Raw genomic sequence first — 23,530 nt, 5'->3', positions numbered from 1 at the left:
ACTAAACAACTCCTGCTCTCCACCCTCTTTTGAGGCCCGCTTTTGCCCTTCAGAAATGCATTTCACTCTCACAGTCTTCCAAGAGCTAAGAATTCTGGGCTGCTAGCCAGCCTTCCAGCCTTCCTGGCCCTCATCACCAAGGCCAAAATCTGCCTCGCGCTCTGCGCTCCTCGTTCTGGAGCTGACAAAGCCAATAAGCCTTCCTAACTCTTTCTAACATGCAATAATTAACACTATTTTAACAAATACATTTCTCTTTTTTATTTCACTTCTTTCTAACTTTACACTCTTTCTACATTCTATTAATATACATTCTAATTACTGGTTTTCAAATCGTTTTTGTTTTCTTCATCTTCTACTGTTCACAAATTAAGGGGATGAAAGAAACCAAATTAAATAAGTTCCAAACACGTTTTATTTTTTTTAAAAGGCTACAGTGTTTTTTTGGGGTTTTTTTTTCTTCTCATTCTTTTCTTTTCTGAGAGCCAGGCACAACCATCTCAGGTAGCTCACAAGGACCAGACAATCTAACTCATGCAACAAGATGCACTCACTTCATTCAAACAAACATTTACACAAACAAAAGGCAGCCCACAGACTGCTCTCAAACCAAACCAATTATAACTAAATCAAACATATTACATGAAATACATACCCCATCCTCTTAATCACTGCTCACATTGGCTCACTGAGCCATTAAAAGCAACTTTAAATGGGAATAACCTGCAAATTCCAAATGTACACATTTTGTCTTCTTTTAAAACTAGACTTTTGATCTGTCCATATCATGGGCTATCCTCTAATCTGTCTTTGCTGAACCTCTTTCTGACACAACCTTAGGGAATCAAACATGCTCTGACAGCTGTGCCTAGCAAACAATCTCTCCTGCAAGTAATCTATCTTAGCTGCATCAGAAATATTAAACAAAATCGGGATACATCCATATTAACATACATCTCAAAATTCAAAGAGTCTTGTACAGGAGCGGGTTGGCTCTCGGCCAATCTGACATCAGTTGAACTGCAGCAACACCCAAAACATCGCAACTTACTGAAACGCGGCATCTTACACACTCAATCAAACACCACCAACCTCACTCAATCAGACACCGCCAAAGAACCCACACATACCCAGACACAAAAGAACCAAGCAACTATCTCCACACACAACCACTTACAACCGCACACGCACGTCCTATGCATTGAGTCCCTGCCAAACACGTGTTACTATAATGGGACAAGGCCCGTCGACCAAGTCCTGGGGAACCTGGACCCTACCGCAGACCATACAGTACACTAACTGTTCTGAGGTTGGAGGACACATCCGCCACCCGGGCGGCACTACAGACCGTTGCGCACTTTACCCCGGAAGATCTGGGACTCTTCCATCAAACCACTCACACTAGGGGTTTGGGTCCTTTCCCAGTATTCAACCGTGATGAGCTACACTCCAGTCTCAGTACCACCCGGTCGGATGCTCTAAAACAGACATCCACCCGAAACCCTCATCACCAATAGTCTGTCAGAGCGCCACTTGCACTCTGAGTTCCCCGGAGCACACTAGCCCCAGGAGCACACTAGCTCCTTTAACCACTGGGGACACACTAGTCCCGGAGCACACTAGCTCCCTTAACCACTGGGGACACACTAGTCCCTGGAGCACCCTAGCTCCTTCAATCACCAGTCGGACCACTCACCTCCTGCTCGCAGAACCGACATCCACCGTTCTCCACCGCCGGCTGCTGAGACCAACACGGTCAGCTCCAAAGTCCCGCCTTCCGGAACCGGGACCTCTCCCGATCAGCAGGGTGGGGCAGCGCTGCGAGAACCAAGCTCGGCATCAAAGTGGGTACCCAGACCCACTGTGCCGACCAGAGGGTCCCCGGCCTTCTACTACCCACTTGCGGGTGAGAAAGATCCTTATCGCGGAGTCCCTGTTCGGGCGCCATCTGATAAGCGTGGCTCAAATCCACCTGAGCGACTTACCTCACTCATCTATCATTCTCATATAATAAGCCAGCCGGACAGTGGAGAAGAATTAGAAATATATTTATTAGGCCATAAGATTCATCTGCAGATGGGCCCCGTCAGGTCTACACCCCAGGGAGTGCACCGAGAGGACTGACCCATCCCATCAGGACAATACATTATAACATAGCATGGCAGGGTAACACGCCCAGACTGGAAAAGTACTGGGCTCAGCAGAGGGCGAACAATAGCCTCATACAAGAGGCATCTGCACCTGCAATAGCAACATTTGGTTATCTCTGTCCAAGGCCACGGAGCCGGGCCTCGGCTTCTCCAGAGCATGGAAACATTTCTGCAAGAAAAATACCCAAGGCGAGAGATGCTGAAACCAGGGATTTTCTGCTCATAAGGGAGGGGGGGAAACTGTACCATGAGACATTGGAGCTGCAGAGCAAATGTCAGCATCAGAAGTCTCTCTGCCATAGACAAGCCTCTCTCTCTTATGAGAGAAGTTGAAGCTTGCATATTACAAAAATAGCTCAGTGGGTTGCAGCACATGAATAATAAGCTGTAACTGCATATTGGTTAGACACATTAGGCTAACATATTCATAACATCATTAGAACATTCTGCAACAGGGAAATTACTATCTATCAGTGTATAAATAAATACCTATAAAATATTTTAATATATAACATTAATATAATGTAAATTAAATATATATATATATATATATATATATATATATATATATATATATATATATATATATATATATATTCCTGCGAAATCCCAAAGCATCAGCATCTACTGCGGCGCAACACCAGGGCACAGACTCCAAAAGCTGGTATGAAAGTAGTTTATTCAAGCATCAAGGTCCAAATGAGGCGTTTCGGCTGCCAGACATGCAGCCTTGATCACATAGCTTGCTGTGAAGTCATAGGTGATATATATACAGGTGAGTGTAGTAGTCTTGTTACTATGTCATTTGAAATGAGAAGGCATTTTTACCACATTTTACTTCATACAGCATGCGTGTTGTTTACTACAAGGAGTAAAGCAACATATCTGTGACACTGAAAGGCATGGGAAAACATAGAGGACAGACTACTCATTTCTATAGTACAATATCTTAGCCCTGCACAGTTAACAAATGAGAATTCCCTTAGAGTGATGCGAGACAATGGCTTGAGAGTAACTCTCGCGAAGCAGAGAAAATAACTATATGTATATAGGGATGAAGACATATGGGCCTTCTGTGCGTGTTCATCATAGGAATTAAATGACATACCAGACTGTCAAAATACCCGCGAGAATTCGGACCAGAATGGCCACGGGATGCCGGCAACAGCCTAGATACACAGTGTCAGGTGCGTGACGACACGCGTAATTAAAGGGGCTCAGAAAGTCGTGAACATCGTAGAAGTATTTCTTAACGGAGCACTTAAGGCTGCGCAGTAATGTCTCCATGGTGCCTAAATGCACAGTGAAGTTAGAGTGGTGCCTTAAAAAGACTGTTTTAATGTATGCGAAGGCAGACAGCTACACAAGTGAGAAATCTTTGTTAAAAAAGAGGGTGAGAGAAATATGGGGTAGTGCCTTTGGAGAGTGGAGAGGAGACGTGCGTGACAAGTGCACGGTGGTGATAATGGTGCTATTCGTGCATGATAAAAGTCCCCTCCCATCTCTCTATACAGTGGTTAAAAGCAGAGTCATACAAAATATATGTAATATATATCAAGATGCTCCTAGAGCTGGACAACCTATCCAATATGTGAAGACTGCCATAGCATTTTATGCAAATTACACAACATAAAAATTAGTTGCAGGCATGTAGAGAACAGCCAGATTACATATATATAAAATAATGTGTTTGTATGTTTTTAATGATATTAATGTGAAACAATTTATATTTTTTCTATATTTTTCTAATTAACTTTATAAGTATAGGGAAACGATATTTTTGTCAATCGATATTTTTGACCCAATATTTCTGTATCACAATAGTGTTGTGATCAATATTATGTCAGTGGTCCCCTTTCTTGATGCCTGGCCTGGCTTTGTCTCCAAGATTAGAGTATTACCTTTAGATACATAATATAGAAATTCCACCATCATATCCCTGAACACTGATAGAAGCTGACTGCATTCCAAATATTAGAATACTGATCTTGAGGCAGCTATTGTGGGGGGCAGTTTGGCGCTATGGCAGAAAGGAGGCTAAAGGCTGTCCTGAAAAGACCTGAAAATAAGCGCAGTCCAGTAAGACTTCAAGATGCAATATATCAATCAGACATAATGAACTTGCAATACACGTAACAGATGTGAAGAAGCTGAAAATAGGTAGAAAGCAAGTCCGTGATTGAGCTTCATGCTGATTTAAGCTTGCAAATCCATGTAGCTGTCACGACTTATAACTTAAAATATTATAGAACTTGGTGGTGGGAGCAGAGTAGACCTTTTTTTCCCTTTTATTTGTAAGTGTTATTAGATACTAAGTACATTAGGAGGAAAAGTGTCAGTACATAATCTAATTATACTGAGATACACAGGTGTACAAATATCAGTTGCATAATCACGGATACCAGGTAAAGTTTGACCTATATGCACTCATTTAGATGTAGAACTTACATAAACCTCAAACAATACAAGGAAAACTAGAGCAGTGCAGTGCAAAATTATACATGAGGTCACAGTCTATTAAATATAAGGTTTGACATCAAAATAAGGCGGTGGATGCAGCTCAGTACTGGACTAACAAATATCAGAAGTTTATATCACATCTAGGTTTTGCAACATATAACATGTGAACAAGGCCCAAAAGTCTTTAGGTCTGGAAGCTTCTGGCAGTTCTTCCAGCCATAGTTTAGGTGCACACTTCCCACCCCAATGTTTGGCAACTAGTCTTTTGGCCAACAATGTAGTTTCGGCCACTATACGCCTATTACAAGGCTTTAATTGTTTTAACAATACCCAATAAGCAGATCTCAGGTGTACATTCCACAGTCTCGCTTATAATCGCTGAGTGTGCGCTTGACATCCAACCAAAATCTATGAATAGAGACACACACCCAGGAGAGATGCACAAAATCAGCCCCCTCCATCCTGCATCTTGTACATTTAGCATCATCACGCAACTCAAACCTTTTAAACCACAACGGCGTGTAATACAATTGGTGAAAAAATTTGAAGTGGATTATAGGGAGGTTACAGATTGCTGTGAGACGGCCAGTTAGTGCACAGCATTCCGCCCAGTCCTCCCAGGCAAGGGGCCTATCTAATTGCTCATTCCACTTATCTAGGGATTTAGAATCATGCAGGAACAGAGTAGACTTCAGCTACAATTAAGACCGGAGAATTGAACTTGTATAAAAGAGGTTTTTTTTTTAAAAAAAAAGCAATGTTCAAGAATATTGTGGTGGTGAGTTTCATAAAAATAGATTCTAGATTAGTTAAGCTGGACAACGTGGCAAGAAAAGCCCAGTTACGTGTTCTGGGTGTTTCAATAAATATCTGTGCAGAGGCTTCACATTAAGTGATGGGACATGTGTTGTTGAATCTGGAAGCCACTGTGGGGGTAACTGAACAACAACTGGTAATGAGGACATGCAGGATTCATCTGAGGGGCAGACTTTTATAAGCTGCAAAAAAGGGTGTTTTGCAGAGACCACAAAATTCTTCATTTTGTCAACCTGAGGGGTATATGTACAAGAACTGCCACTAATTAGCTTTAGCGTTAATTAGTGGCAGTTTTCTTTATCACCCTGTTAGTGATACAATATGTTGCTACATGGCGATAGTAACAGCTTTCCGTGGTGAAAACTGCCGCTAACACTAGTGTCAAGGTGATAAAAATGTTGGCGTTAGCAGGAGAAAAGTGACAAAAGGCCCATTAGCGGAAAAAAACGCATGTTAGTCAGCCCAACATGACTTAATTTGCCTCTAGAGGCAAAAATAGCCAATAAGTTCACCTCCAAAGAAAAATAGGAATAAAAACAATGGAACGCAGAATGGAGAAGCCAGGGCTAAGTGCAGTACAGATCAACAACCCCTGCAGACCCCCAACAGCCAGGATGACCAGCCAGAGTCCCGGGGGAAGAGGAAATGCAGAGTCAGGTCTACAGTTATGAAACAAGGTGATGCATCACTTATCATAGCGACCTCCCTGCAACATCATGGCAGCCAAAACCTTAAAATCGTTGACAGTCCCTGGGGCCCAGAGACCTCGCTGGGCCTGCGTCTGTGACCTGGAGTGGGAGGCAGAGATACTGTTGAGTTGCGGGGCCATGGCGGTAAACATTGAGGCATTGGCGATCTACTTACCTGGTGGCGAAGTATGGCAGGTCACATGGAGACATGTTGCTGACGGATGTATGACGTTACAACTCATACTTTTACAACGCATGCCATTACAACGAATTTTTTACAACGCAAAAACTTTTACAACGCATGTATTTACAACGCATGTTTTTACAACGCAGGTACCTTTACAACGCATACCATTACAACGTAAGTATTGGTAAGTATATATTAATTTTTTTTAATTTAAAATAATTGAAAATAATATAATTTAATTTAATTTAATTTAATTTTATTTAATTTTATTTAATTTCATTTAATTGATTTAATTTAAATTTTATTTTATTTTATTTTTACCTTATACCCCTGTACCCCAAAAACCCAAGACTGACCCTGAACCCTAAAAATACCCCTGTACCCCAAAAACCCAAAATTGACCCTGAACCCTAAAAATACCCCTGTACCCCAAAAACCCAAAACTGACCCTGAACCTTAAAAATAACCCTTTACCCAAAAACCCAAAACTGACCCTGAACCCTAAAAATACCCCTGTACCCCAAAAACTGAAAACTGACCCTGAACCCTAAAAATACCCCTTTACCCAAAAACCCAAAACTGACCCTGAACCCTAAAAATACCCCTTTACCCAAAAACCCAAAACTGACCCTGAACCCTAAAAATACCCCTTTACCCAAAAACTGAAAACTGACCCTGAACGCTAAAAATACCCCTCTACCCAAAAACTGAAAACTGACCCTGAACCCTAAAAATACCCCTTTACCCAAAAACTGAAAACTGACCCTGAACCCTGAAAATACCCCTTTACCCAAAAACTGACCCTGAACCCTAAAAATACCCCTTTACCCAAAAACTGAAAACTGACCCTGAACCCTAAAAATACCCCTTTACCCAAAAACTGAAAACTGACCCTGAACCCTAAAAATACCCCTTTACCCAAAAACTAAAAACTGACCCTGAACCCTAAAAATGCCCCTTTACCCAAAAACTGAAAACTGACCCTGAACCCTAAAAATGCCCCTTTACCCAAAAACTGAAAACTGACCCTGAGCCCTAAAAATACCCCTTTACCCAAAAACTGAAAACTGACCCTGAACCCTAAAAATACCCCTTTACCCAAAAACTAAAAACTGACCCTCAACCCTAAAAATACCCCTTAAAAAAAACCAAACATATAAAATTTAAAATATAATTATATACTTACCAATACTTACGTTGTAATGGTATGCGTTGTAAAAACATGCGTTGTAAATACATGCGTTGTAATGGTTTTTGCGTTGTAAAAGTTTTGTTGTAATGGTAGTGCGTTGTAAAAGTTGCATTGTAATGGTTGTTTCCCGTTGCTGACCTGTGTGAGAAGACTGCCTGGTGCACCTTGGAGCTGTGAACGGTAGAGGTGCTCCTGCGCCCCAACGTAGGGATGTCTGATTCGTATACCAAGTGCCACCACTACACCGGGGTGCACAGAGGAGATTACCAATTGTGGGCCACGCCTCTCTGCATCACAGGCAGGAGGATGTTGCGCTGGCCGGATGCTGTGGACAGTGAGGCCCCTGAGCTGCACCAAACTTGTGTGGTGGGAGGGCTGCAAATTCACCCCTAAGTGGGCCCTGTTGCTTTACCTGCACCTGGAGGTTCCCCAGCGGACTTGACGGCGACTGCTGTTCCCAGGCTCGTGAAATCCCACCTGGCTGAGGATCTTGCTGTCTGGGTCACAGATTTGGAGAGAGTGCAGTAAATTGAGCTCTGGTGGCAATGTCCAGGTGAGGAGAAGGTGGGACGCATAGCAGAGGAGGCCTGGGGCGAGTGGGGCCCAGGTCTAGCGCCTGTGGGTGATGCACACAGTGCCCTGAGCAATCCAAGCGCTGCGACTGACCTACATCACTGAGGGCACTGCACATGACTAGTGGGGGACTCCACTAACTGGCTCAAGTCACTGAGATTGGCCCTTGGTGGCAGTGGGTGGCAGGGGCACAGGGGACGGTTCAGGCCCAGGCCCCTGGAAATGTAGCTTGATCAGCCGTTACTCGCTGGGGAACTGGGAAACACGGAATCTGGTTGTTACTGTTAGATCGGAAGAGGAAACCAGGTGGTGCTGCCTTTCCTTGCCCCCTGTTAGTTTGGTTTTGGCTGTACGCGGGACGAACCCTTAGTGGACTGCCTCTTCCCACAGCACTGCACCATCTGGTTGCTGCTGCTGTCCCCATCTGTTGCTGCTGGTTCCTCTGACCCGGAGGTTAGGTGATTGAGTCCCTCTACCACACGCAGACTCCTGCCTGTGCCTCATCCCTGGTGGACCAGTGGTAGAGCGTCACTGCTTTGCAGATTGACTGCCCTCCCGTCCCTCTTTTCTGCTGTTCCTGTTCATCTTTCTGCTCTTCCCTGTTGCTTTTCTACCTTTGACTTTTTTAACTTTGCTTTGTTTGGCTTTGTTTTTCTGGTGCTTTTTTGCAGATCCTTTTTCCCTATCCTCTCCCTCGTTGCCGCTACGATCCCCTGCATCCCCGCACCCTCCTGTGTCCTCTACCTCTTTACCCGCTTGCCAGCTGTCCATCCCCCCTGCAGCAGTACCTAATGGTGGACGCTATGCGGCCGTGTGCAGCAGGAAAGTCACTGGTGCGCTGAAGGCAAGCCAAAGGCAAGGCCGTCTGCGTTCGTCCACCCCTGTACCATGCCCAGCACCAGGGACCCTGCCTCTCAGACACTCCACCGCTACGACACCAGCTCCCTCCCAGCCCTCAACTCTGGACTCCACGCCGCCTGCCATTTAGCATCACCAAAGAATACCCTTGCACTTTGCGCCTGCCGAAACTGCAAGTTAACCTCCTGCCACACCTGCGCCTCTTGCCGCTCAGCTGACCAACAGCACAACCGACCGGCTCAACTTCATCATCCTCATTGTGCAGTCCCTCCACAGATATGCCACAGAAATCTGGGACCTCCCATGATGCCACCTCTTCAGACATCGCCTTCTTCACCTAAACCTGGACCAACCTCTGCTCCGGACAAGACATCACCATCGTCATCCCCGACGGCTACAAAATCACCCGCAAGGACGACCCTGACATTGCCATCGTCTACAAAAGCACACTCTGACTGACCCCGCATTCTAATGACCCAACGGTGACCATGGAACACCTCCACTTCCAAACTTTGATCAACACCAACACCACCCTCCGTGGCAACCTTGTCTATAGGAACCCTGGGCCATGAACCTCCATTCACTGATCCCATTGTAGACCTCATCGCACCCCAGGCTCTCCCATCCACTGACTACATCCTACTCGGAGACCTCAGGATCCACCTGGACAACCCCAGTGACATGAACACCACCCCCTCCTGGGGAACCTTGCCAATATCGGACTCAAGCAGCTAGTCACCGCACCGACTCTCATAGCCGGTCGCACGCTCAAGCCCGTCTTCTTCACCAGCGGGAACTTCAACCACAGCCACGCCACAGAACTCTCGTGGACCGACGATCATTGTATACATCACTTATTCACCACATCCACCGTACACCACCGCCATCTTCGCCCCATCCCCTCTTGCAGCTGTACCAAGGCCACCGAAGAACTTCTCATCAACTCCCTCAGCACCACCACTCTGTTAACGCTTACAGACGGCAATACCACAGCGCACAACCTTCACAGATGGATCTCAAACTGAGCCGACACCCCTCAAGAAAAGACCAGGTAAACAACTCTCCAAGAACGCCAACTGGTTCACTCCCACCCTCCACTAGTCCAGACGCACCTGTAGACGTCTCGAGTCGAGATGGAGCCACATCAATAAACTCCTCAACACAGTCACCCTTGCACCATGGCTCAAGGGTGCCTATGTTGGCGCACGGTAGCCATTGTGTGCCATTGTAGGGGAAAAAGGCAAAAAGGCTTAATCCTGAGCCCCTTTCTGCAGTTTATCGCCGCCAGTGCGTAATTTTCTTGATGTACTTGCAGCTTGAATCTTGCACCACGTGGCGCAGGTATTTACAAAGTGACGCATCTAGGCATATGCGTGACTTTGTGAAACCCTGTGCCACTTTATATCTGTGTCTGGTATGATGTATGCATGGTAGGCATTCCCACACAACAAAGCCTTGTAGGATTAGTGCAGTGAAGTCTCTCAGGTTTCACTGCGACAATTCTAAGACACCACTGCGTCAAAACCTTACGCCTGCCTCATGGCAGGGGCTAGGGTGACCCAGTGCCATAAGGATAGGCTGGCCCCATGCATTCTTGGAGTCCCTCAGGCTTGCAACACAACTGTAGCAATGCTAGCAATGCGTGACTTTAGCACTGCTAGATACGTCAGGATTCCAGACGTATCTGGCATTGATTGCGACATGGAGCGTCGTACATTGAATAAGGCCCACCCATGGTGTCGCAAGGAGGGCACAGTGAAAAGTGTTGCAACGCTGTTTTGACACAGCGATGCAACACTTTTTATGAATGAGGGCCAAGAATGCACCCTATCAAATTGATAGGGTGTATTTCTGCCCTTTTGTTTTGTTGCAGGGCAGCACAGCAACATTCCTTACAGCGCTTTCCAGCACCAAAACATCTGAAATTAGGCCCCAAGTGTTTGCACCAATTTAAAGACCAGCTATTTTCTGGTCTTCGAAAACTGCCTTTAACTGGAATTAGCGCAGTTTTGGGGGGTTTTCGCCACATGGGAATTTCATTGTAAATATTGTGAAGGGGGTTAGTGGCGGTTTTTGCATGGGAAAGCCCACCGTGCATCTCATTTTCGTTAAGTCCCACTAACAGAAGTGGTGATCTTAAAAATTATTGTTTACGTCGGAAAAGTGCTGCTAACTGCAGTTAGCGGCAACTTGTACATATGACGATTAAAAAAAAGCTGCCGTAATTCGAAAAATGGTGGGACCAAAGAAGGCTTGGGTCTATTTACTATCTGGCCTAGACCACTCTAATTTATTAAACAATAAAAGAATGGCCAGATAAATTATTCCAATGTGTTCACACCACACCTAGCCAATAATCCTAAGCGGGCAAACTTTCTATTTAGTAATTTTTACTGAACATTTAAATACATCCAGACATAAAGCATACTCAAATAGCGACATTCACATATAACACCATAGTACAAAAGAAATTTTAAAAAACAAAATAAATGGAAAACATTCATATAAACACCATATACAAACGAGGGAAAAGAAAAGATGCCTCTAGTCAATCAGTTCATGGGGCACCAGTCCTAATAACATGAAAACAGACAAGCGGCCATTCACTCCTTTTTGCGGGCCTGCTTGTTTAACTATGCTGGAACTTCTAGATTTCGAGGGTCTAATGACAGGGGGACTTTATCCTGAATTGCAGTCCTGTAACACCCATTTTAAATCCTGTTCCAGCACAGGGTCAATGCGTTTCGAACCCGGGCTTTATTTGAGGGTTCTCCTCAGGACATGGACTGGAAAATGGCCTGCACTGTAATTCTTTTAGTCTTTCCAGGGCAACTGTATATAGTTCGTGGGGAAGCAGTGGTACTCTCACGGTGGTAATTTGTGACTTGACCGCGATGCGCTGTGGCTTGTGTGATCACGTGACGCGCAAGGACGTCCTACGCGGAAGCTGTCAGCCGGTAGGCGGACTGAAGGACAACAAACAAACGGAATACAAATCTAGACTCAACCAGTAAAGGAAGAATTGTTGTCGTTCGACATAACAACCACGACTGCATACGGATCCACTCTACCAAGAGGTCCGGAGGACCGTGTTTCACACAAGCCACAGCGCATCGCGGTCAAGTCACGAATTACCACCGTGAGAGTACCACTGCTTCCCCACGAACTATATACAGTTGCCCTAGGAATACTAAAAGAATTACAGTGCAGGCCATTTTCCAGTCCATGTCCTGAGGAGAACCCTCAAATAAAGCCCGGGTTCGAAACACATTGACCCTGTGCTGGAACAGGATTTAAAAAGGGTGTTACAGGACTGCAATTCAGGATAAAGTCCCCCTGTCATTAGACCCTCGAAATCTAGAGGTTCCCGCATAGTCAAACAAGCAGGCCCGCAAAAGGGAGTGAACGGCCGCTTGTTTGTTTTTATGTTATTAGGACTGGTGCCTCATGAACTGATTGACTAGAGGCATCTTTTCTTTTCCCTCGTTTGTATATGGTGTTTATATGAATGTTTTCTATTTATATTGTTTTTTAAATGTTTTTTGTACTATGGTGTTATATGTGAATGTCGCTAATTGAGTATGCTTTATGTCTGGATGTATTTAAATGTTTTTTGTAAAATCATGAAATCAGTAAAAATTACTAAATAGAAAGTTTGCCCGCTTAGGATTATTGGCTAGGTGTGGTGTGAACACATTGGAATAATTTATCTGGCCATCCTTTTGTTGTTTAAGTAATTCAAAAATTGACACTAGAGCGGCGTTGAGTTCTTGTGCCTATGCCCCTGTGTTTGTTTTGACAGGGCTGCTTTAGGTTAGAGTATTGATCTAACATGATTATGATAAGCAATTCGAAGAATCCATAGAATCTGGATGCAGAACCTTACTTGATCGTGTTCAGAACCTGGCTGAAGACATCATTTTCCAAGATGACCTCCTGAACTCACTAGTCCTCAATTATTCCACACTAAGTAGATATAAAAATGTATTTACTGTTTTACAAGAAGTTTGCTTCCCACCCATGTTTTACTAACAATAATTGTACTCGCCATTGCAAGAGGTTCTTGGTCATTCCTACTTCATGCACAGTTGTTATGAAGGTTTCCTGCAAAACATGGCCAATGCCTGAAAATCATGGAACACGTTAAGATTGTTTTTACTTAAATTATATGTCAATGTCATTTCTACTGAGAAAATTGTTCTTTAACTTTGCAATAGGTATCCTATTAACTTTAATTACAGGAATATTTACTGGCATAAAAAGACCTGCTTGATTGGTGTTGATTCACATAGCCTTGGACACTTCCCATCAGTGGGACTATGAATGCAGCCATCTTGTGGATGGAGCTGGTGTTCTTACAAATTAGGGTTTTCAATACTGTGTAATATATTAGAATGGGCAGTTTGGTACATTATAATAAGAAAAGCACATTAAGATAATATTGTTATTATTCGTGATAACATGGTAGAGATATTCATTTTCACTAGCCTGTTATCATGCATAAAATATTGCATTTTTTGCATAATGTTTATAACCTGCAATAGTTCACTTATAGTTTGTACAGAGATGCTCCGGCTAATGTTCAATTGTGAAATAATGTCATCAACTGACATTATTTTACGTTTCAAAGTATTTCATATGCGGGCCGAACTACGAGATCTACTGTGCTTGGTCTCGATATGGGAATCTGCGTAAGTAATGTATTGATTGCTAGTATTATTATTGCCAATAAGCACTTGCATCATTGCAGTTTTTTTTAACTGACTTGCACGTTAGAGCTTCAGCATTAATTCACAGCAGCACATGGTGTATGAAGACATGTCTGCTGCACAGAAGTCACTCTCGTTTCATGTTGACAGAGTGATGTCAAATCTCCAAAGATGACCAGACACGTCCACATTGTTGAGCAGAGCAACACGAAAGCGCAAGATGCAGTCAAGTCAGTTCAGCTCGCAATCCAGACACCAACGTTAAACTCAGACAGCAAGCAAAACAGCAGGTCCAACTCAAGTAAGTTTCAGGATGGAATGTACCTATGTGTGCTGTTTTATCATCGTGCTTACCTATGTGTGCTTTTTTTTTTATCATCCTGCTGTGTTTGAAAGGCCAAATGGCCCCACAGCCTTGGTGTGTTTGTTGATTTAATTCATTGTGTAATTAGGACTTTTATTATTTGTAGTTACACTCTGTAGCAACGCTTGGTTTTCTGTGTTGTCACATAGTTTCTTTTCCAAGTTATTATAAATACTGTAACACATACAAACTGCACAGTATGTTAAGCTCCCTGGGGCAGATTTCCGAGGAAGTGCCCCAGCGCGGCAACGCAAGCCCTTTGGCTGTGCCACGCGGCAGCACTTCCAAAGCACAGGAATACGACATATTTACAGTAATATGTTGCATTCCTGTGCTCTCCCCTGTGCTGGCGCATAAACAGCTGCCATGTCCCATACCATGGTGCAAGGATGCCTGCGTCAAGGTGGGATTGTTTTTGTGCAGGACGGTGCTGCCCAAAAACAATCACTACAGGCATTTTCCTCTTTCTATAACATTTCTCCTTGTTGCGCCTCCCTACGCCTCTCCTGGGGAGGCATAGCATTCAGACGCATTTCCAGATTTACGATTCCTCGTAAATCTGGAAAGGTGTCTGGTTCCATGGGTGTTGCGTGGGAACACCCCACAGCACCACCCATGGAACGCCCCTTTGACGCAAAGCGCTGCGTTTAAAGGGGCCATATTTACAAGGACAGGAAAAGCCACGCAGAGTGGCTCTTCCTGTCCTTGTAAATATGGAGCAGTAAAATACGCCACCAGTACATCACAAAAAGTGACGTACTGGTGGCGCAGGGGGCTTGTAAATCTGCCCCTCCCTCTTGAGTTTTTTTTGAGTTGTCTGTTTTTGTGTTAGTGTTTTTATTTGTTTTTTAGATTTACATATTCAGCGGTCTGAAGGAAGTAGTGGCTACTCAGTGCCACACAAAAGTAAACATGTCAACAAATGTAATATTGTGTTTCGTTTTTATATCATAATATTTTGTAAGGCTTCCAATACCACTGTTGCCGTTCACACTCCCCTAACTTGTTAAATAAATATGTGTTGTAACACATATTAATTCCGTGAATATGAAAATACTGTACAATGCAAGATATGATACATGATTGTGTTAATGCGCACTGAAGGGTTCACCCGGTCTTTCAGTGACAATTGTGCTTGATATGTGTAAAGAATGGGTTGTTTGCTAAGGGAATAACTGGCTGTCAAGTTTTTCAACAAAGGTAAAGTAGCTTTGTTTTTATGCTAGGATGCATCTATCTTTTTGTTTACATTGTTTAAAGTGCCTTTAATTAGCATTCGGACTGAAAGCGATGACAGTAAAACAAAAATAAACTGAAAGCAGAATTAAAAATCACAGCACTCTTCCCCTTATCAAATCAAATTAGACAAAAGTCAACAAATATTTTAGGTGCAACTCTTTCCCTTTTGGGATGATGAATCTTACTGTCGATAACCAATAGACCAAATCAGATTGAGAGTCCTTTCCATTTCTAGATGAAAGACCCAGATCAACTTCCAATTTTTTAAATCAAAATACCTTGAACAACCGGATTAACGGCTCACACGCACTAGAAGATATCTTGTCAAGCGAAGCATTAACATTTGACTTCTCAGAGCGAGTTATTCCAATGCCGACTATAAAAGAAGGAGTTTGTGAGCCAGAATCAAAACATTGTTCAAATTTGGCTCAAACACTCAATTCTGGCTAATCTACTCACACCTATAAGGATGACCCAGATTTGCTCCCTGACTCTGCGAGAATGACTCTGGAGGCATCACTCACCCCCTCTGAAGACATGCGGACACTGGCCCTGTCCTCCTGCCGCCTCACTGCATAGATTGCACCCCCTATGCTTTTGAGTCATTGGGAATTTTTGGGACCGTCTGAACTTAACACCAAGGTCACAGACCCCCTGCCTGACCTCAAGATGGCTACCTCAGTTGGTCTCTCCACGATGCTCCGGTCACTGACCTGATCTTAACCACATCCCTTACCTGACCTTGATCCTGCTCTCCCTCTAGGACATGTACTCTTCGAACTTTCCCTCGACTGTGGAGACCCTGTCATTTGACCGATGCCCGGTGGAGCTACCTGTTAGCTGAGGAGGAAATGGGCTGTGGATCCCCCCTCGGCCGTCACCTACCCAGCCGGACATTGGGCAGACGTTCCTTCTTCTCTCTGTCATATCACCCTCCTACCTCTTCACCCTACCCCCTTCCCCCTCTGCGCTTTCTTCTTCTTGCCTTCTATCCCTTTAATGTTTTTCTGTTGAGACCTAGCTATTTGACCAATGCCCGGGGGAGCTACCTAATAGCTAAAGTGGAGATGGGCTGCGAGTTCCCCCTTGGCCGTCACCTACCCAGCCGGACCTTGGGCAGACTTTCCCTTCGTCTCTCCGTTGTATCTATACCCTACCCCTTTCTCCCCTACCCCCTTACCCTTCTCACTCCATTTTCCTTTTCTTCTATGCTCCTTAAATGTTTTTACTGGTATCGTTGGTAATATGTAACTGATATAAGTTTGCAACTATGTGGAACCTTATGTAAAGTGCTCTGATACCTTCAGGTCTAGCCAGCGCCCCTTTGGGGCAAGTAACTAACGTTATGGGGAGGGGCCTAACACAGGCCTCTGCAGCCTGTTGCAGTGCTGGGAAGACCCTTACCCTTCAGAGACCCCCCTCCCCCCTTCCCCCAGTCAGTCTCAGGTCATTGAATAACAGTGATCTATGGGAGACACAGGTACCCCACATCACATTCTGCAGGGGGAAGCTATCATTTTATGTTATGCCATTGATTATGGTCCTGTTAGGGCGCATCCCTTTCAGCTCCCGCCACACCCGTGTGAACTGTGTAGATGGCCTGAGGAATCCTTCACCCAAAGGCCCTCCCACCAGATCTTTCTCGCTTGGCAGCAAACAGAGGCAGCTGGTTGCAGAACTTTGACTGATCTGCTACTAAGGAAAAAAAAACAGATTCTCGGACAGCGGAACTCCTCTCCCTCTTTCTACACAGAGAGCCCAGCGGCGCCTCTCGGCTATTTTCTCTCCACAAAAGTTCTTGTCTAGTCAGGGTCCGGATCACCCACTTGTAAGAAGACACTGCAGGCTCATATTTTGCATGCACTCTCAGAACTAAAGATGGCCCTCGGGCTAGATTTATCAACACTTTGCACTGCAGCAAAGTCACCAAAAGGTATCCAGCAAAAAATGTTGATTTAGGATTTACTTTGCAGCGCAAAAAATATTTTGCTCTGGAAAGTAGCCTTAAAGTAAGACAAAGTGGTGCTTTGCAATTCTTTGCTTCAAGTGCTGTGGGTAGTACATGGGTGTTCCTATGAAACCATTCCCAGTTTTTGATGCAAAACATACAGGGCTCTGCCCCAAGACTGTATGCCTTCTCAAGGCAGACCCAAAGTTGGAGAAAAATTTTATTTCACCAAAATGTTCAAAGCTTGTATGTGTGATGCACTGTGCAGCATACATGCAAAGTGGGAAAAGGGTACAAGAAAGTCTGAGAATAGTAAAACCTGTGCTAGACTCATGTAGACCTATTTGCACTATAGTGCAAAGGAGTGTGCATGGGGTTAGGCAGGTGGAAATGGCCAGGGCAGAGGATAGCAGAAGCATATATGGGACTGTCCTGCTTCCAGACACGGCCGCTCCCCACGCTGCTCCCTGACCCGCCTCGCCTCTCTGTTGGGTATCGTTACGCTCTGGCTGCTACTGCATTGCTGCTTGACACTGCATTGACTTGACTGCATCGAGCTGTACTGTGTATCATTGCTTTGCTTTCATTTAATTATTCAGCGCCGCTCCGCTGCTTGCCCTGACCATATTTATCCAATCGCACTGCTGCCTGCCTGGCATCACATTATCTTTGCCGCTTTGCGCTGTGTGTCACTGAGGATACCTTCGATTTCTGCAGTTACAGTGCAGCTGATCGATCCTGTAAGGCCGCCGGCCATTTTGTTGTTGTTGTTGTTGGTCGCCCTGCCCTAGTCTCCACCCCGCTCCCGCCTTCCCAGCTGACCCGCCCTCCCACTAAGCACTACCTCCGCACTCTGACCCTAACGCGCTGTGACCGTCCTGCTCCCTGCAGACACGGCCGCTCCCCACGCTGCTCCCTGACCCGCCTCGCCTCTCTGTTGGGTATCGTTACGCTCTGGCTGCTACTGCATTGCTGCTTGACACTGCATTGACTTGACTGCATCGCGCTGTACTGTGTATCATTGCTTTGCTTTCATTTAATTATTCAGCGCCGCTCCGCTGCTTGCCCTGACCATATTTATCCAATCGCACTGCTGCCTGCCTGGCATCACATTATCTTTGCCGCTTTGCGCTGTGTGTCACTGAGGAAACCTTCGATTTCTGCAGTTACAGTGCAGCTGATCGATCCTGTAAGGCCGCCGGCCATTTTGTTGTTGTTGTTGTTGGTCGCCCTGCCCTAGTCTCCACCCCGCTCCCGCCTTCCCAGCTGACCCGCCCTCGCCCCTCACCACCATATATGACAGGAGTATTTGCGCGCAGCGTTCACGCGCAGCGATCGCGCCCGAGTCGCGCCGAAGGTGCGCCAAAGGTAAGCCCGTCTACGCCCGTCCGCGCCTGGACCGCGCCCAGCGCCCGTCCCCCTGCCCTATGCCGCTCCCAACCCCCCAGAGTCACTTATGATGCCGCTACTCTCCTCGCCCTCAACGCCGGACGCACCCCACTTTGCTGCGAAGCTACCCCAGGACGTACCCACGGCCCATTCTCCTGCCTCTCCTGTAAGTTCAACTGCTTCAGAACCCTCACCAAACACACCTCCTCCACACTCAGCTCCGAACCCAACGACTTGAAATGCATCCTACTGAACACCCGCTCGGTCCACAAACACGCAACCGAACTCTGGGACCTAATCGACACTGCGTCACCTGACATCGCCTTCCTCACTGAAACATGGATGAATACATCTTCTGCCCCCGACATCGCCATAGCCATACCGGACACTTACAAGATCATTCGAAAAGACCGCACCGATCAAACTGGAGGAGGCATCGCCATCGTCCATAGAAACACCATCAAAATTACAACCAGCTCTGACGACAATCTTGCAACCGCCGAACACCTCCACTTTCAGATCCACACCGACCCCAGGACCACCCTCAGAGGAACCCTCATCTACAGGCCCCCAGGCACCCGATCTCAATTCAGCGACTACATCACTGACTTCGTCAGCCCGCACGCCCTCGCCTCCGAGAACTACATTCTTCTAGGAGACCTCAACTACCACCTTGACAACATTCTCGACAACAACACCACCACCCTCCTGGACAACCTGTCCAATCTCGGACTCAAACAACTTGTTGACACCCCCACTCACACAGCCGGACACACGCTCGACCCTATCTTCACCTCCAGCAAGCACATCTCCTTCGATCACACTACAGCTCTCCACTGGACGGATCACAGCTGTGTTCACTTCAGCTACAAAACAACCCTGACCCACAACCGTCCACAACCCATTCCCCAAAGAAAATGGAACAAAATCACCACCGACCAACTCCTCGCATCACTCTGCCAAAACACTCCCACCCTAACAACGGACCCAGACCAAGCGGCCACAAACCTCAGGCAATGGATTACCCACAGTGCGGACGAACTAGCACCCCTGAAAAAACACCAGCTGAAATCATTCAGCAAAAGGGCTCCCTGGTTCAATGATGACCTTAAAAAATCCAAGAAGACATGCCGCACCCTGGAGAAGATTTGGAGAAAAGAACCAACCTCAGACAACATGGCCTCCCTCAAGACAGCCACCCGCAAACACCACCAACTGATTCGATCCGCCAAGAAATCAGCATTCAAGGATCGTCTCGACAACAATTCTCATAACAGCAAGGAACTCTTCAATATCGTCAAAGAATTCACCAACCCTCCCGCAGCATCCAACGACATCACTAACTCCCAAGACCTCTGTGATGCGCTATCCTCCTTCTTCTACAACAAAATTGCCGACATCCACAACAGCTTCAAGAATATTCCCAATGACCAACTCACCCCACCCCCTTCTGATCCCACCCCTCCAACTAACTACCTCAACTCCTGGAACCCAATCACCATTGAAGATACCATTCGCCTCATGAACTCAATCCACTCTGGCTCACCTTCTGACCCCTGTCCCCACTATATCTTCAACAAAGCTGACTCCATCATCGCTCCCCAACTCTGCGATGTCATCAACTGCTCCTTCAACTCCGCCACCTTTCCAGAAATATGGAAACACGCCGAACTCAGCGCCCTTCTGAAAAAACCAACTGCAGACCCATCAGAACTGAAAAACTACCAACCCATTTCCCTCCTCCCTTTCCCGGCCAAAGTCATTGAGAAAGCCGTCAACAGCCAACTCGCAGCCTTCCTTGAATCCAACAACTCCCTGGATCCCTCACAGAACGGCTTTCGAGCCAAACACAGCACCGAAACCGCCCTCATTGCGGCGACCGACGACATCCGAGCACTCCTGGACAACGGGGAAACAGTGGCCCTCATTCTACTCGACCTCTCCGCCGCCTTCGACACTGTCTGTCACAACACCCTCATACAACGCCTCAACAACATCGGCATACAAGGAAAAGCCTTGGACTGGATCATCTCGTTCCTAGCCGGGAGAACCCAGAGAGTCCGACTCCCCCCTTTCTACTCAGAGCCCACCGAAGTCATCTGCGGCGTACCTCAAGGCTCCTCACTCAGTCCCACCCTCTTCAACGTCTACATGAGTCCCCTCGCCTCCATCGCACGTCAACACAACCTCAACATCATCTCCTACGCCGACGACAGCCAGCTAATCCTTTCCCTCACCAAAGACCCCAACACCGCCAAAAACAACCTTCACGAAGGTATGAAAGAAGTAGCCGAATGGATGAAACAGAGCCGCTTAAAACTCAACTCAGACAAAACGGAGGTGCTCATCCTTGGATCCTCCCCCTCAGCTTGGGACGACTCCTGGTGGCCTTCCGCTTTGGGATCAGCGCCCACACCCACAGACCATGCACGTAACCTTGGCTTCATTCTAGACTCCTCTCTCTCAATGTCCAGACAAGTCAACGCCGTATCGTCCTCCTGCTTCAACGTCCTTCGCATTCTCAAAAAGATCTTCCGCTGGATCCCCCTCGAAACAAGAAAGACTGTCACCCATGCACTGGTCACGAGTCGACTGGACTATGGCAACACACTCTACGCCGGAATTACAACAAAATTGCAGAAAAAGCTCCAGCGCATCCAAAACGCATCAGCGAGACTCATATTAGACATCCCGCGCCAAGAGCACATCACCGGTCACTTAAAAAACCTCCACTGGCTTCCCGTCAACAAAAGAATTACTTTCCGCCTTCTTACCCACGCACACAAGGCCCTTTATAATCTAGGACCCGAATGCCTCAACACCCGACTGTCCTTCTACTATCCCACCCGCCAACTAAGATCATCCAATCAAGCCCTCGCCGCAGTCCCGCGCATCCGAAAAACCACCATGGGTGGCAGATCCTTCTCCTTCCTGGCTGCCAAGACCTGGAACTCACTCCCCACCCACCTCCGCCTTACTCAGAATCACATCTCCTTCAGAAAAGAACTGAAAACTTGGCTATTCGATAAACAGTGAACCCCTCCCTCTAGCGCCTTGAGACCCTCTGGGTGAGTAGTGCGCTTTATAAATGCCTGAACTTGAACTTGAATGTATCACAGCCACGTTCTTTGCACTGCTACGTTGCATGAATAAAATAGTACATTTGGCCCCATTAAAAAAAAAAATGCAGCAATTCAGATACACCAATGATATGCTCAGTCACGAATCATTTTTTTAAATACAGTTCTCCTTATATTTATGGTTTGACCTTTCACATTTCAAATGACTTAGGCAAAAAATAGACTAATAAACGAAGAGGTTTTTTTTGGTGCCGCTGTGATGATCGATATTGTGAAGATATGCAGTCTTATCGGTGATCATGAAAGTGTTGATTTGCCATGAGATTTTGTTTGGTAAAATATGTGTGGGCTTATCATGTCCTTTGTGTCAAGGTCTGTACCCTTGCACCACCTCTAGACCGCATGTGTATGTTACAATCTACATAACGTAGAGCTGCATTCTTTATGTGGTTCCTAAAACTAGGAAATTAAGTATATTAAGAGATACATTGGATAATATTTATTACATCTAGGAGGCATATATGGAAATATTAAAACAGAAAACAGCACTTCTTGGGTTTCAGAATCAGGGCTGGACTGGCCGTAGCGGGCACCGGGCGTTTCCCTGGTGGGCTGCCAGGTTGGGTGCCGGTTTTGGACCCCTGGGGGTGGTTTTTGTTACAGAAGGTCAGTAATATCGGTCTTTCGGCTTTCCACTAGCACCCACCCCCCTACCCTCGGGGGGCCATCTGAGCTGTTTACCAGGACCGGTTTCGGTTCCCTGTCTGGCTGTGTTCAGAATACCCAACTAGAAAAAAGAAGAAATTCTCTGAACACCTACTCCATTGGCAAAACTAACCGTTAACAAAGAGGGAAGTAGTGAACTAGTTTTTTATCTGTTTGAAACAGATTCTTTGAGGAATCCAGCTTGCTTTCTTGTTGGCGCTGGAACCAAAGTTAAGACCAATCTTTTTCATACACTGGACTCGTTTGAGAGAACTGTTCACAGGGAAATTCAGCTAAAGAATAGCATTCCACAAGATAATGGGGTTTGATCTCAGTCAGACTACAACTTCAGAATGATGTGATCCTGGGCGAAGTCGGCTAAATTGCATTTAACATACTTTACAATATTGCATTGTAGAAACTTCCAGTCTCCCTTTATCCACAGCGGCTAACAGCAGAAATCTTTTCAGAAGTGCCCATCCTTTTCGTTCTCCTTTTCAGGAAGAGAGAAGAACCTGAAGATTGCCTCCTCAAGAGCATTGACCTACTTTATTCCCAATAATTCAGGCAGTCACACAGCATATGACAATGGCTACGAAGTGATGTAATGTATTGTCATTACCCAAGGTAATCCAGTGGAACTTGGAAAATAGGAGGCTTGCTAAACATATCCCAGAACAACTAACCTGAATAAATGTTAAAACTTCCTGGTGCTGTTTTAAGTAATTGGAAATTTTGGGACAAAAAAATTAACATTTTTCTGCATTAGTGCGGTGCTTTAATTCACTCATAATCATTCCCTTTCAGCCTTAAATCAATGGAAACTGTTTTAGCAGAGTATTTTACTTTGGAATAGGCATGTCTGAGAGTGTTTGCTTCCTATATTCTCCTTTGTAGTAGCATTCTGGAGAAAAGGTTAAGCCAAGCATAATAGCAAAGGGTTGCTAGTCATCCTGTTTTTGTAGCCTTGTGCTGCCTGTGGCTAGCGGTTTCAAGTCCCAGAGCCATCTGCTGTAGGACACCAAATGCCTCTGGTGTGAACGTCCTTCTATACTGAGGTGAGTGTTCACGACAAGACCGCCAATCCAAAATGAAGCATCCCAAAAAGCGCCACACCTGGTTCACCTCCACTTCTGCCCAGGATCGTACTGTAGACCCCAAAGGCGGGTCC

At 45.8% G+C, this 23,530-nt stretch overlaps 1 protein-coding gene across 4 annotated transcripts in view; it reads left to right on the top strand.

Moving 5' to 3' along the window:
• MAP3K20 (mitogen-activated protein kinase kinase kinase 20) overlaps window positions 1-23,530 on the top strand; it is a 1,120,268-nt gene that overhangs the window by 1,069,097 nt on the left and 27,641 nt on the right. For all 4 annotated transcript variants that reach the window (XR_013608752.1, XM_078681552.1, XM_078681553.1 and 1 more), the window contains one exon: window positions 13,785-13,935. Coding sequence is in view for 3 of the 4 variants with exons in the window: in XM_078681552.1 (XP_078537678.1) it covers window positions 13,785-13,935 (151 nt within the window). In the remaining variant the exon portion in view is untranslated. The remainder of the gene's footprint in view (window positions 1-13,784; window positions 13,936-23,530) is intronic.

Source organism: Lissotriton helveticus, chromosome 3_1 (genome assembly GCF_964261635.1).
Source record: "Lissotriton helveticus chromosome 3_1, aLisHel1.1, whole genome shotgun sequence".
Taxonomy (NCBI): domain Eukaryota; kingdom Metazoa; phylum Chordata; class Amphibia; order Caudata; family Salamandridae; genus Lissotriton; species Lissotriton helveticus.
This window is presented reverse-complemented; position numbering and strand designations above follow the sequence as displayed.